The 13,139-nt window shown below is 37.0% G+C and overlaps 2 protein-coding genes and 1 long non-coding RNA gene across 3 annotated transcripts; all 3 read right to left on the bottom strand.

Annotated features, from left to right (window-relative positions):
• Window positions 1-1,959: 1,959 nt before the first annotated feature.
• LOC133870247 (uncharacterized) lies at window positions 1,960-2,767 on the bottom strand. The gene is made up of 4 exons (XR_009900665.1): window positions 2,688-2,767; window positions 2,500-2,607; window positions 2,384-2,431; window positions 1,960-2,201 (listed from the first exon to the last, which is right to left on the bottom strand). It is a non-coding gene; the product is annotated as an uncharacterized LOC133870247 (long non-coding RNA).
• Window positions 2,768-5,553: 2,786 nt separating this feature from the next.
• Window positions 5,554-5,982, bottom strand: LOC133871701 (uncharacterized). Its single transcript, XM_062309120.1, has one exon. It carries the CDS (start codon window positions 5,980-5,982, stop codon window positions 5,554-5,556), a length of 429 nt encoding a protein of 142 aa, XP_062165104.1.
• Window positions 5,983-6,639: 657 nt separating this feature from the next.
• On the bottom strand, window positions 6,640-7,704 carry LOC133871700 (uncharacterized). Its single transcript, XM_062309119.1, has one exon. The coding sequence runs from the start codon at window positions 7,702-7,704 to the stop codon at window positions 6,640-6,642; it is 1,065 nt and encodes a 354-aa protein (XP_062165103.1).
• Window positions 7,705-13,139: the final 5,435 nt, after the last annotated feature.

Here is a 13,139-nt window from a genome sequence, read left to right as displayed (position 1 = left end):
CGCGCCGCGCCTAGCCGACCTATAAATTAAGTTCCAATCAATACACATCATAGTACGCATCTAGGCTTGCCAAAACAAGGCCCAGTCGAAAATAGACTACTTCCTCTCAATGGCTTCAGCCTTCTTTCATTTAACTTGCATTAATGATCAGCCAACCAAGCTAGATCAACCAATGTCATAGCTGGCTCTAGTCAACATGGGAACAGACGTCAGTTGATGTGCACACTTCTGGTGAGATGTAAAAATAGCAGCACAGAAAATGGAGTAGAGGAAACGGCGCATGAAGGAAAATAGAAACAGAGGCAAAATATGAAAATGCCCTTTTCTCTGCGGTTTAAGTAAATCGTGCAGAATAAGTTTTTTAAAAATAATTTCCCCTGCAAGCGTGTATACGTGAAACCAACATTTAGTGTGAAGCATGTCCATTGACTACATTAACCTATTCAATGATTTAATTTCAGTAGTTGGATTAAATCAATGGTGCGTGCTCATAGAGCTGTAATGCAAAACACCATTTACTCTCAAGTGGACATATGGGGAATAAGAACACCAATTGCACCGCTTCCCTCGAATCCTTTGGCTTTTTGTTTTTCAATTTTTAGGCTTTTAGCTGTCAGTGTTAGTGGCTCAGTGCAAACGACACCGTGCTTTGAAACTTAAAGGAAATAATTAAAATAAAAATTTGGTTTTTTTTACTTTTCATCTCTTTGCAATAGTTCTGCGGTCTACACCATCTTAGTGTAGGATTAAAGTTTGATTTTGGCAGGAGGGATAGGAATGGAGAAATAATCAAATCAAGGTAAAAAATTGGAAACGCCACTATGAATTTGTTTATCTCCTTATTTGGCCAAAAAAATAAAGAAAGAAAAAGATTTGCTTTATTCCAAGCAAGGTCTTCATAAAAACTTTTATTTTCTGCACAATCTTTTTAGCTAATAGAGCGGCAAGCCTTGAGGCATTGCCTATAATTTCTTGAGACTTTGTAGTGAATTTCAAATAGTTCAACTATGCTTTAGTATGGGCACTTACATAAAGACCGATCGGACTCGCAACATTATAAATTCATGATGAAAGCTAACAATTGATGCAATTCACAAAAAATACTAGTTAGTACTCAACATTAAAGTTTCCTTTTAAAGAAATTAAGATGCATTTTACTATTTTAGGGCATTACAGAATCATACTATAGAGAGCTCGTTGTTGTTGAATAATCTTCTAGCGATCTTGATGGCGAAGACAAGTAAGGCTTGGGTGGTACTTGTAAGGATTCGAGACTCTCTTCCAATATATTTAGGTCAAAATTTCTAAAATATTCACAATTTTTGTTTTAAAAAAAAAAATTGCAAAGATGTATGTGTTAGTAAAAAGTTAACGGAATTTGCAAAAATACTCATGCTGGTATCTTTAAAAAGTTCTATAATTTTTTTTTTTTTTTAAAAAAAAAAAAAAAACTAGGATATTTTTAAAATTTTGACAAAATTTAATGGAATTTTAACGGATGGTTAAAATCGAAAGAAAAAAAAAAAAAAAAAAAAAAAAAAAAAAAAAAAGAAGATTGATACCCTAAATGTCACTTTTTAAAGTATGAAGTTATGATGAATTGCAAAAGTGATGAATCATCAAGGTTGTAAGAGAAATTTTCCAAAAAAAAAAAAAAAAAAAAAAAAAAAAAAAAAAAAACTTCTTTAAAAGTTATCATTCTTAAACAAGTTATTCATCACATCATAGCTTTTCTTAGGGATAAAGCTCTTTGTCCATTCTTAAACTAAAAAAAAGGTAAAAAATAAATCTCTATTTTGAAACTAACCCATAGATATATAACAAGTGTTTGGACTTTGTATATACATGTTAAACATTTAGCTTCCACATAATATATAGTTTGAAAAGAAAGTGAGAAGTTATGGATTGAATTGGTAGAATGAAATTTGTGTGGATGATGATGATGGGAATATTGAGTGTAGTAAATATGCAAGAAGTACATCTCAATATATGGCCCACCACTACCAGCAAGGGAGAGTATGTTCAGCCATGCAGGCTTTAGATTTAGATTTTTGTTCTAACCACCTTAATCATTAAGAACAAATAATGAGCATTTCTACTCCAGCATCGACCAACTGTGAGCTCTGAATGAACGACGGCAATCATAATGGACCGCTCACTCCAGGGAAGAGTTCCGATAATTTATTGAAAAGATCCATAACCTGGAATTGGAAACAAAAAGGGAAAAAAAAAAATTAAAATAAGGACAACTCTTGGATGCATAGTTTAATTTTAGAGAAAAAAATTGGGGTCGAATTTGTATTCTTATAGAAACATCAATTTAAAAGCGCGCAGACACTTCTAGGAATGAAAAATCATGTCTAAGGTCAAAATTTGGCCTTACCTCCTTGTCATTTTGATATTTTGCAATGCTCAGAGGGTTCTGTGAACTCTGGAAAGGCAACATAATGTTTGAGATTTGGTATTAAAGATTGAAAAAGAGCTTCAGGAAGAACATACATCCATGATTGCTGCTTGGACTCTTGGGTTTTGAAAGGCCTGAGCAACTTCAGGGTTGGCCATAATTTTTGCAATAGTTTCTTCAGGTGAAAGCTAGCCCAATTTGATCTGCAAAATGTAAAATAGAAGCAGAATTAAAAAAGGGAAGTTAAAACAGGAAACTAAATATCCACCCAAAGAGGGTTTACCTTGATTACACAACAATGTAATGAAACTGTATCCAAACAGAAATGTGAAACAGAGAAAAGTAAACATTATGAGATACTTAAAAGTATTCAATAAATTTATGGAAAAAGAAAGAAGAGGAAAACCGAAAAGAAAAAAATTTGGTTGAAGAAAAGCAAAAAAAAATTATAAAAAGAAAAAAAAAAAGAGGCCAAGTGGATATATTGTTTCGGCCCTTTGTTGGCCCAATTGTTTGATCTTATTGGTTCATTTATTGACCAAGACCCATCTTTTGGCCTTTGAGTTATAACCTAAAACCTAAGCCCATTAAGCAATTTGTTGGCTCTCTTATTTCGGCCTTTAGTTGGCCCATCTCTCCTGACCTTTGTGATATTGTTTAAAATTCAGGTCTATTTCAGCTCATAGTTTGCTCTTACTTTGGTCCATAGTTGACCAATTCTTTTTTAGCATTTGTGGTATTAACTGTTTAAAACCAATACCCATTTTAGCCCATAGTTGGCTTTAATTTTTGCCTATAGTTGGACTATTAAAATTTAAGGTGCATCTCCAATCGCCGTTGTCCATCGCCTCCGGCCATCGTCGTTGACCGTCGTCCGACAGAACAAAAATAAAAATTTATTGCAAACTCAACTTCCTAAATCTTTGCACCTTGAGTTTGAAGGGGAATGTTAGAGTATATATTGGATTACTTAAAGTTAGGGATTTGATGAGGATTGTATTGCCTTTGATAAATATTATATTACCTTGTATTTAGGGATTTGATGATATTGATCACCCTAAATTCAAGGTAATATAATATTTATCAAATGCAATAAAATTTTCATCAAATTCCTAACTTTAAAGTAATCCATTATGAGTAATGATTCACTACCACATAAATATACAACTTTTCACCACCTTGCTTATGTGGCAAGGTGGTCCCCCACCTTAATTTATTTTTAAAAAATAAAAAAACTCAAAAAATAGTGGGGGACCACCTTGCCACATAGGCAAGATGGTGAAAAGTTGTATCTTTAGATGGTATTGAATCATTACTCAATCCATTATACTCTAACAAGGAGTTTGTGCGAGAGAACGCGACGAGGTAGCTCGTGAGGGTTCATGCCTTTCTCTCTCACCTACAGCCCTCCAATCTTCCTAGCGTTTTCGATGCGCCCCCCAATGTCTCAAGTGTTTGCTTCTTTATATATATATATATATATATATAATTAAAAAAATATGGGAAAAAATACATATATGTCCTCCAAATTATCAATTGTGTTAATGTCCCATCTTCAAACTATCAAAAAATGTCAACGTCCTCATAAGACCAACAAAAAGACAAAAATGTCTTTATGAATATGAAAAATAAAAAAATAATAATAAATAAAAACCAAAAAAAAAAATATATATTTTTAAAAAAAAAAAAAATTAAAGAAAAACGAAAAATAAAATAAAATTAAAAAAATAAAATCAGATTTTATTATTTTTATAAATTTTTCTTTTTTTTTTAATTTTAATAATTTTATAAAGAGTATTTTTGTCATTAGGAAAAATATTGACATTTTTTGATAATTTTAAAAGAGACATTGACGTACAATTAATAGTTTGAAAGGGATGTTAACAATTGAATGGTTGTTTAAGAGAGATATGTGTATTTTTCTAAAAAATAAAAAATAAAAATCCCAACCCAATGTTTCACGATAGCTCACAAACGACGTGAACAAAAAGACATCAATTAGTTGTTTCAGCGACCCTATTTAGCCTGTTGGAGGTAACTGAATCACTGCATGGGCCATAAGGGTTGCTCACTACTCCTAAACTCTTTGGAAGGTGTTGGAGCCAACCAGAAGGCAATGGGGGTCAAGAGGGGGCACTCAACCCCCTCACCTAGCCATGATAAAAATCTGTAAGGCAGAATTAATGCCCATGTGTTCTAATTGGCCCCGTGAAAAAAAAAAAGGGTTATAGTTATGAGCAACCCTTGTAAACCCACGTAGAATTGTCAAACTTTCAAAATCAAAAGGCAAGGGAAGGGCACTGTCTGCCTTGAAAAATAAAAAAAAACATATGTGAAAAAGAAATGCTACACGGACTTAAACTTTTATAATTGAAGCCTTACGAATTGAAGTGGAGTTTACACATTAGTACTCATAATATTTTTTTTTATTAATTGTTTTAATCATCTTCAATTAATAAGCTCCACATCAATTAATAAAAATTTTTTTGTAAAAGTTTAAATATATATAGCATTATATTTATCTATGTGAATGCAATTACAATATGTGGCTACATTTCTTTAAGTGCTTATAAACCAACCCTAAAATGCATAGGCCTCTTAAAAATAATTAATACCAAGAAAAATGGAGTACACGTAGCGAAGATGATTTTTTTTTTTTTTTTTTTGGAAAAAAAAAATGGAAAAGAAAAGCTAGAACAATAGGTTTTTTTTTTTTTTTTTTTGGAACAATAGAACAATAGTTATTGGTCCAGATGATAGTTTTCAAGGCATTGTGATTGTGGGGTTGAGGTGGCCGTATCCACTCCTTTTTTTTCTTTTTTCTTTCTGTTTCAATTTTTTTAAAAAAAAAAAAAAAAAAAAATGAGAGCATTTTGAACTTTTCGTTCCCTAAAAATTCATGTGTGGTGCACATAGGCCTTCTTCCATAAGAAAAGACAATGATTATTAACAGATGGATTTCATTAACAGTTTTAAAAACTTAGTAAAAAGACGTTGCTAATTTTTGAACATTTGAAGCAGGAAAAAAAAAAAAGAAGCGATGCAACTTCATGGAAGGGATAAAATTTATTTTTTCTAAAAAAAAAAAAATTATTGGAACGGAATAGTCTTTTTTTTTTTTTTTTTTTTGAAGGGATCTTGTAATATCATTAAATAACTGGCAAAATAAGCTCAGAATTTACAAGTCCCGACAGACATGTCGGGTAAGAGTCAAACCACACTTTGTTTTGCTCGGAAGAAATAGCAAATTTTGCAAGATTGTGTGCAACCCGATTACCTTCCCGTTTTACATGAGAAACAACCCAAGACCCAAACTCCCGAAGAGTAGCCCGAGCATCCGCAATAAAATTGCCAAACTTACCAACGTTGTCTTCGGTATTGTTCATAGAGTTAGTGATTTCTAAAGCATCGCCCTCCAAAAGAATTGATTGAATACCCAGAAAGAGCCCAAATTGCACTGCTTGGCGCGTACCGTAAGCCTCTACAATAGATGAGTCCATAATATACCTTTGAGTTGAACACATAGAAGCAATTACTCGACCAGCTGCATCCCGTGCAACCACTCCCACCCCAATCATTTTCTTTCGACGACTGAGAGCTGAGTCTCAGTTCACTTTAATCACATTCCCCATTGGATGAGACCACTTCACTGTAGAAGGACTAAAACCAAGCCCGGCATTTGACATCACACCTTCACTGGATTTCCGAAATTCCTCTAGATCTTCAATTGCACATTTCATCGAACAAATGGGGGGCACAAGCTCTCCTTCAAAAACCCATCGATTCCTCCTAAACCATATCTTCTGGGCAATCATGATCAGTAATTCGATCTCCTCCTTCTCCAATCGGACATGCAATTTCCCAAATAAATCCATAAAACTAGTCTCCATCACCGGACACTTCTGAATTCGGACTGGGCTCTCATTCCACACGGCCTTAGCTGCTTCACAACTCCAAATGGCATGGACAGTAGACTCGGCTTCTAAACCACACATGGGACAGAGTGGATCATCAGCAATCCTTCGTTTGCATAAATTGTGCTTTGTGGGCAGAATCTCATTGCAAGCTTGCCAAAGAAAAAGCAAAACATTCCGTGGAAGATGCAGCTCCCAAAGTTTCTTCCACAGTGGCGTAGTCAAAGCTGCAGAAGAGGTAGATCCTTGTAAACTTGAATGACGTTCCATTTCAAGATGATATGCACTCTTTACTGAAAAATGCCCTGTTTTTGTATCTGCCTAGATCACCCGGTCTTGCAAAAATCGTGGAGAAATGGCTATGCTGCATATTTGTTCAACAATATCAGCTGGGAATAATTGCTCAATTACAGGTAAATTCCACCAATTCACAGTAATGTCAATTAAATCACTGACTTTAGCCTCTGAACTAATCCCTGAAATTGGAATTTGAATTTTGTGAGAAAAAGTGTTTGGTATCCATTTATCCCCCATAATTTTAACATTCAACCCATCACCAATCCTCCACATAATACCATCTCTGAGAAGTTGTTTGGAACCCCAAATGCTTCGCCATGCATAAGATGGATTAACCCCCAATGAAGAACTCAGAAAATCACCTTCAGAAAAATACTTCTCCTTAAACACCCTTGCTGCCAGTGTGTGAGGATATTTCAATAAACACCACCCCTGCTTAGCAAGAAGGGCTGTATTGAAACTGACCAAATCTCTATACCCCAGCCCTCCTTCCAATTTCTTCTTACCCATTCCCTTCCAAGACATCCAAGGAATTTTAGATAGATTTTCCTTGTGTCCCCACCAAAACCAACCCATCATCGCATTTATCTCCTTACATAATGTCTTTGGAAACCTAAAAACACTCATTGTATATGTGGGGATTGCTTGAATGACCGATTTTAGGAGAACTTCCTTCCCGGCATGGGAAAGAAACTTCTCCTTCCATCCGTTAATCCGATTCCAAATCCTACCCTTTATGCCATTGAAAGTGGAGATCCTAGATCTTCCAATTAGAGCCTGTAAACCAAGGTATTTCTCAAAATTTGCAGTTGAGTTGAGCCCCGTACCATTTAGGATTAACATCCTATCATCCATTTGAGTATTACGACTGAAAAATAAAGACGTTTTCGCACGATTTAGTTGCTGCCCTGAAGCTGCCTCATACTGCCCAAGAAGTCGATGTATATGATCCCATTCTCTTAAATTTGCCCGACAAAATAGGAGACTATCATCGGCGAAGAGGAGATGATTAATCCGAATCCCTCCTCTAGAAATGGGAATGCCCGTAATAGAACCTTCGTAAACTGAATGTTGTATCATTGTAGACATTGCCTCCGCACATAAGATAAAAAAAAATAAGGTGATAGAGGGTCACCTTGACGAATACCTCTAGTCGGGATAATTTGACCAAAAGCTGTCCATTAACAAGAATAGCATAGGAAACTGTACGGACACAAGACATCAAAAGGTTGACCCACCTATTATCAAATCCAAGCTTCCTCATCATCTCTTCCAAAAAGTCCCACTCAAGCCTATCATAGGCCTTGCTCATATCCAATTTCATGGCCATGACCCTTTAACCACGTATCCATAGTATGTAATGTTTCGAAAGCCACCAAAATATTGTCCGTTATGAGCCTTCCTGGAATGAATGCGCTTTGTTCCTGTGAAATGATATGAGGCAACACATGTTTCAACCGATTGGCAATGGCTTTTGAAATTATTTTATAAAGCACATTACATAGACTAATTGGCCGAAACTCGGTTACACTTGTAGGGTTAGTCACCTTAGGAATTAAACAAATGTTAGTAACATTCAGCCCAGCCTCCATAGACCCTCCATTTAAAACTAATAAAACTGCCCGAGTCACCTCCTTACCCACAACATCCCAAGATTTTTGATAGAAACCTACAAAATACCCATCCGGACCCGGAGACTTCAAAGGATGTATTTGGAAAAGGGCCACCCTAACCTCCTCCTCCGTAAAAGGTTGAAGAAGCCTTTGATTCATAGATAGAGTTACCCGGCCATTCACAAATTGTAAACAATTTGAAATGCCAGTAGGATTAGTAGTGGCAAACAAATCCCTATAATAAGAAAGGAACAAATTGCTCAAATCTTTCTTCTTTCTCCAAACCCGGCCTACCCCATCTGTGATACTTCGAATAGTATTAATCTTCCGACGGTGATTCGCCCAAGAATGAAAAAATTGAGTGTTCCTGTCCCCATGTTGAAACCAATTCTGTTTTGAGCGTTGTTTCCAGTACAAGTCCTCCCTTAATAATATCTCCTCAATTTCAGCCTTTATCCGTTTAATCTCCACAACAGTACCCGGTCTCGAACTAGATTGAAGATGAAGGAGCTGATTTTTCTTTCTCTTTAAACTCTCCTCGGATTGGCCAAATTTCTTTTTACTCCAACGTGAGAGCTTGTGTTGACACGAAGATAATTTGATCTGAACTGCCCGAATATCTGATTCTCCAAAACTATTTCCTCCCCAAGCCGATTGGACTATACTACTATACTCCACATCCTTAGTCCAAGCTTCTTCAAATTTAAACCTCCTTCGATATTGCTGCATCTCCTCTTGAAATTCAGAAAATTGGATCAAAAGAGGATTGTGATCCGAACGTGATGCAGCCAAAACAGTCACAGATACAAAAGGGAAAATGAGATTCCATTCCCGGTTTGCCACAGCTCGATCCAAACACTCTTGCATAAAATCTTCATCATCTCGTCCGTTATTCCAGGTAAAATAGGGACCAATGAACCCCAAATCTCCCAAGCCACATCCCTCCAAACAGTGTCTAAAATTATTCATTTGAGATTCACGTCGAAGTGTAGCCCCCTCCTTCTCTTTTTGCTCCAAAATTTCATTGAAATCCCCTGCACATAACCAAGGCAGGGGCTGAAACCGGCTTAAATGTTTGAGCAAAGCCCATGATTCCATTCTTTTAGCACTGTTCAGTTGGCCATAAAACCGGTGAAATGCCATTATTCATTCCCATCCAAATCTTTCACCACTGCATTTATATGAAACCTAGAATAATTATAAATATCAAGAGCATTTGAATGCAACCACAAAAGAGCTAAACCTCCGCTTCGACCCACCAGATTAACAACAAACATACTGTCAAAGCCCAACCGACTCCTTATACGATCCATATGCCTTTGTGCACAAAGTGTTTCCATAAGAAACACCATGTTTGGCCTCTTTTCCTTCACCAATTGGTGGAGGTCCCGAATTGTCCGAGGGTTGCCAAGCCCTCGGCAATTCCAGCTTAGCAGAATCATTGTGGCAGGCGGGGCTGTTCAACAGCCTCCTCCATCGCCAATGGATCATTAATCGACTCATCCTTCCGTCCTTTCTTATTTCCTGCAGCCTTCTCCTTCAAAGAAAGAGGAGTAATATCCACTTCTTTCCGCTTGCCTCTAATAGCCGACACACACGTCCCCAAAACAGAATCTCGTGGCCTCCGTTTCCAGGTACGAGAGAGACGCACACTGGTATGTTCCTCAGACATCCCTGGAGTTTGGACGTTGTGCTGCATAATGGAATTTTCCATGGGAGAAGAAGACCCCTGTGTATCGTCCACTATAGACACATACCCTTTGCATACATGAAGATCGTGCGAAAGAGAAGCAGCTACAAAGACAGCTGGACCAGCCAAACTATTTTGTTTAGAAACAAGACCCCCATGATCCTCCTGCACGTAACATTCCATAAGCTCCTCCGAGAAAGGCTCTACCGAACAACCCTCTTTTTCCACATTTTCTGTGTTCCTTAGAATTCCTCCCTCAATAGGAAATTGAGAGATAGACTCCTTCAGACCCACATCAACAGGATGGTGAGAAGTATGAACAACTACCGTCTACCGCAACTCTAGCCTCAACTATCGGAATTATTGGAACATTTTGATTATTCCTACTTATACAGCCAATTTTTGATTTGCCCTTATCAACTGAACTACCATCACCAGCTGCCCCCAAATTGCCGAAATCCTCTGACTCCGTTGTTGCTCCACTTGAATTCCCCTTCGAAAATTTCCCCTTCTGGAATCGAAAGTCATCTGCCCACATCCATGCACCCCACTGTTTGACCACTGCCTCACCATTCAAACGAAATCCTCCACTTCCCCTACAGTTGTTCTTCCCATGGAAAATCCGACCACATGAATAACAAAACTGAGGAAACTTTTCGTACTTGAACGAAATCCACACTGATTTCCCATTAATAAGCAGAGCCCTACCTCGTTCAAGAGGTTTAGTGAGATCCAAAAAGATTCGAATACGAAGACATCTCCCCCATCCTATACCTTCACTCGTGACATCCACTTCCTCAACCTTCCCTAGAGATTCCCCAATACGGAGCCCCACTCCCTTATTCATGCATGTTAAAGGCATATCATGCACCTGTACCCAAAACAAAGCTTTGGTAAAATCCATCTGAAGAGGAGGTGTACTGTCATCCACCTCCTTTAGAACCAAAACGCTTCTATCAAATAGCCAAGGCCTACCCTCCTTAATTCTTCTTTTATCCGATTCATTGGCAAACTCCAAGAGCCACATGTTATCATGTATTTCCTTGAAGGTTACCGACGCAAATGTTTTCCATAAACGAGACATCATAAGATGGAAAGCTTCCTTTTGAACCCGTCGTTCTGAAAGCAATCTACCGATAAGACAAAGCCCACTTTTAGAACGCAAGTCGGCAGTGTCATCTTCATTAATAGTGATACCAAGTTTTTCTCCTTCCGTCAAAGTCATAACGTCACCCAGTTTATATAATATATCCTCCATAGCCCAATGAAAACCAATCACCCACAAGCACAAGAGATAGTACCACACAGCAACCAAAAAATACCTGAACTCCCAGCAGTGAACAGCAGGAGACTAATGGTGCGTTTGGGTATCGAATATTTCGAATATGAATAATATTCTGAATCTGATCACGGATTTCAAGGCAATGAAAATGTGTTTGGATGTTGAATATAATTTTAGATTCTTTTGAATATGTGTTTGGGTGTTGAATTTGAAAGATTGGAAAAAGGTGTTTTATAATAGTATAAAGTGATTGGAAATGATTGGATTGTATGAAAAGTTGTGTATAATGATTGGTATGGTAAAAAATAATAATAAAAAATATATGATGGGTTTTAAAAAAGTGTTTTATAATAGTATAAAATGATTGGATTGTATGAAAAGTTGTGTATAATGATTGGTATGGTAAAGAATAATAATAATAAATATATGATGGGTTTATTCAAACTATTCAAACTTTATTCAAGTGACCCATGGGTTTTATTCAACTTGGATCCGGGTATGGGTTTTTGAATAAAAACCCGGTTCGAATATTGAATATTATTACGAACCAAACGCACCATAAATCTTCTCAAAACCCTAAATTCCTCGAAAGAGAAAAACTAGAGAGAGGAAACCGACTTCTTCTGTCAACGGAGTAGTCTTTTACGCCTAGAAAAAGGATCGGCTCCTTTTCATTTTAAGTGAAATGGTGGAGGTCCTACTCCTAGAAAAAGTCATGAGCGCCGATATGGTCATCCATTGAAGGCTTGAAGCCAATGGTTTTGGAATTCATAATGTTACCATGCATGGCCATACTATCTTTGAAAGTATCAAATACAAAAAGTCATTTCTCTCTTTCTTTTTTTCTTTTTTTTTTTAATATAGATACATGCAAAAGAAATTACATTAACTAGGGCTAACAACCTAAAACATAAAGAAAAAAGAGAAACTATGAATGAGAGTTTGCAAAGACAATGAGCCTGTTTGGTTATTGTTTTGAAAACAGGTTTTCTGTTTTCAAAACAGCAAAACAGGTTTTATTACTGTAGCTAAGCGTTTGGCTACTTGTTTTAAAAACAAAAACACTGAAAAACACGAAAATTGAAAACAAGTCTAACTTGTTTTCAAAAACAGTTCTCATTTGTATGTTTGCGGAACAACTAAATGCGCCTTATCTTAAGTGCACAGTAACGAGGGAAGAAGTGTTGATCTGGGGTTCGATTCGTGGGAATGATGAGGTAATTAAAGCTCAAATCCAGCGAGACCAACTAAGAACAATTGTGCAAACTTGCGAGAATCGACCCAGTAAACATAGCTCTTCCTAGGGGGAATTTCGCCCTAGAATCTGTTTCCGGCAAGGTAGAGGTGGCACAGATTCTCCATCAGGAGTGCCGAAATGGGAATCGGTTGCTGAAGATGTTCAAGAAGGCGCGGTGGTCGCACAAGGAGAGGGCGCCGGCAACGTCCCCTGAGAACTTGTTGGCAAAGATGTCGAGGTGCTCCAGAGCCAAGCAATTACCGAAAGAGGGAATAGCCACAGAGAAATTGTTGGACAATTGCTGGAGGTAAGGTCCACCACTTGTGATTTCCCTTCCGTCACTACCTTTCAGTACCTACCACTGTCTTTCTTTTCTTTTTTTCTTTGTCATTTCATTTAATGGGTTTTGTAGGTGAGAAATCTGATTCTTCGAATTTATGGGATAGTTTGTTAGTAATTGGGTACTGGGTCTCATGGGGATTATTACATTGTTCCATTTCTTTGGGTTAGTAAGACCATTGCTCATTACAAATTATTCCTTGAGTATCGCATTTGGATAATTGGATGTTCATCATGTTCTTGAGACGAAATTTATTTTTTGTTAGTTTGAAAAAATTGAATGTATTTATAGGAGGAAGATGGGGACGAGACATTGTGGAAGTTGGACTTGAGGTTGTAGAATCTGTAGTTGACATGAGAAAG

This window comes from Alnus glutinosa, chromosome 6, assembly GCF_958979055.1.
Source record: "Alnus glutinosa chromosome 6, dhAlnGlut1.1, whole genome shotgun sequence".
Classification (NCBI taxonomy): Eukaryota; Viridiplantae; Streptophyta; class Magnoliopsida; order Fagales; family Betulaceae; genus Alnus; species Alnus glutinosa.
The sequence above is the reverse complement of the archived record's forward strand: the minus strand, read 5'-3'. Positions and strand labels throughout refer to the sequence as shown.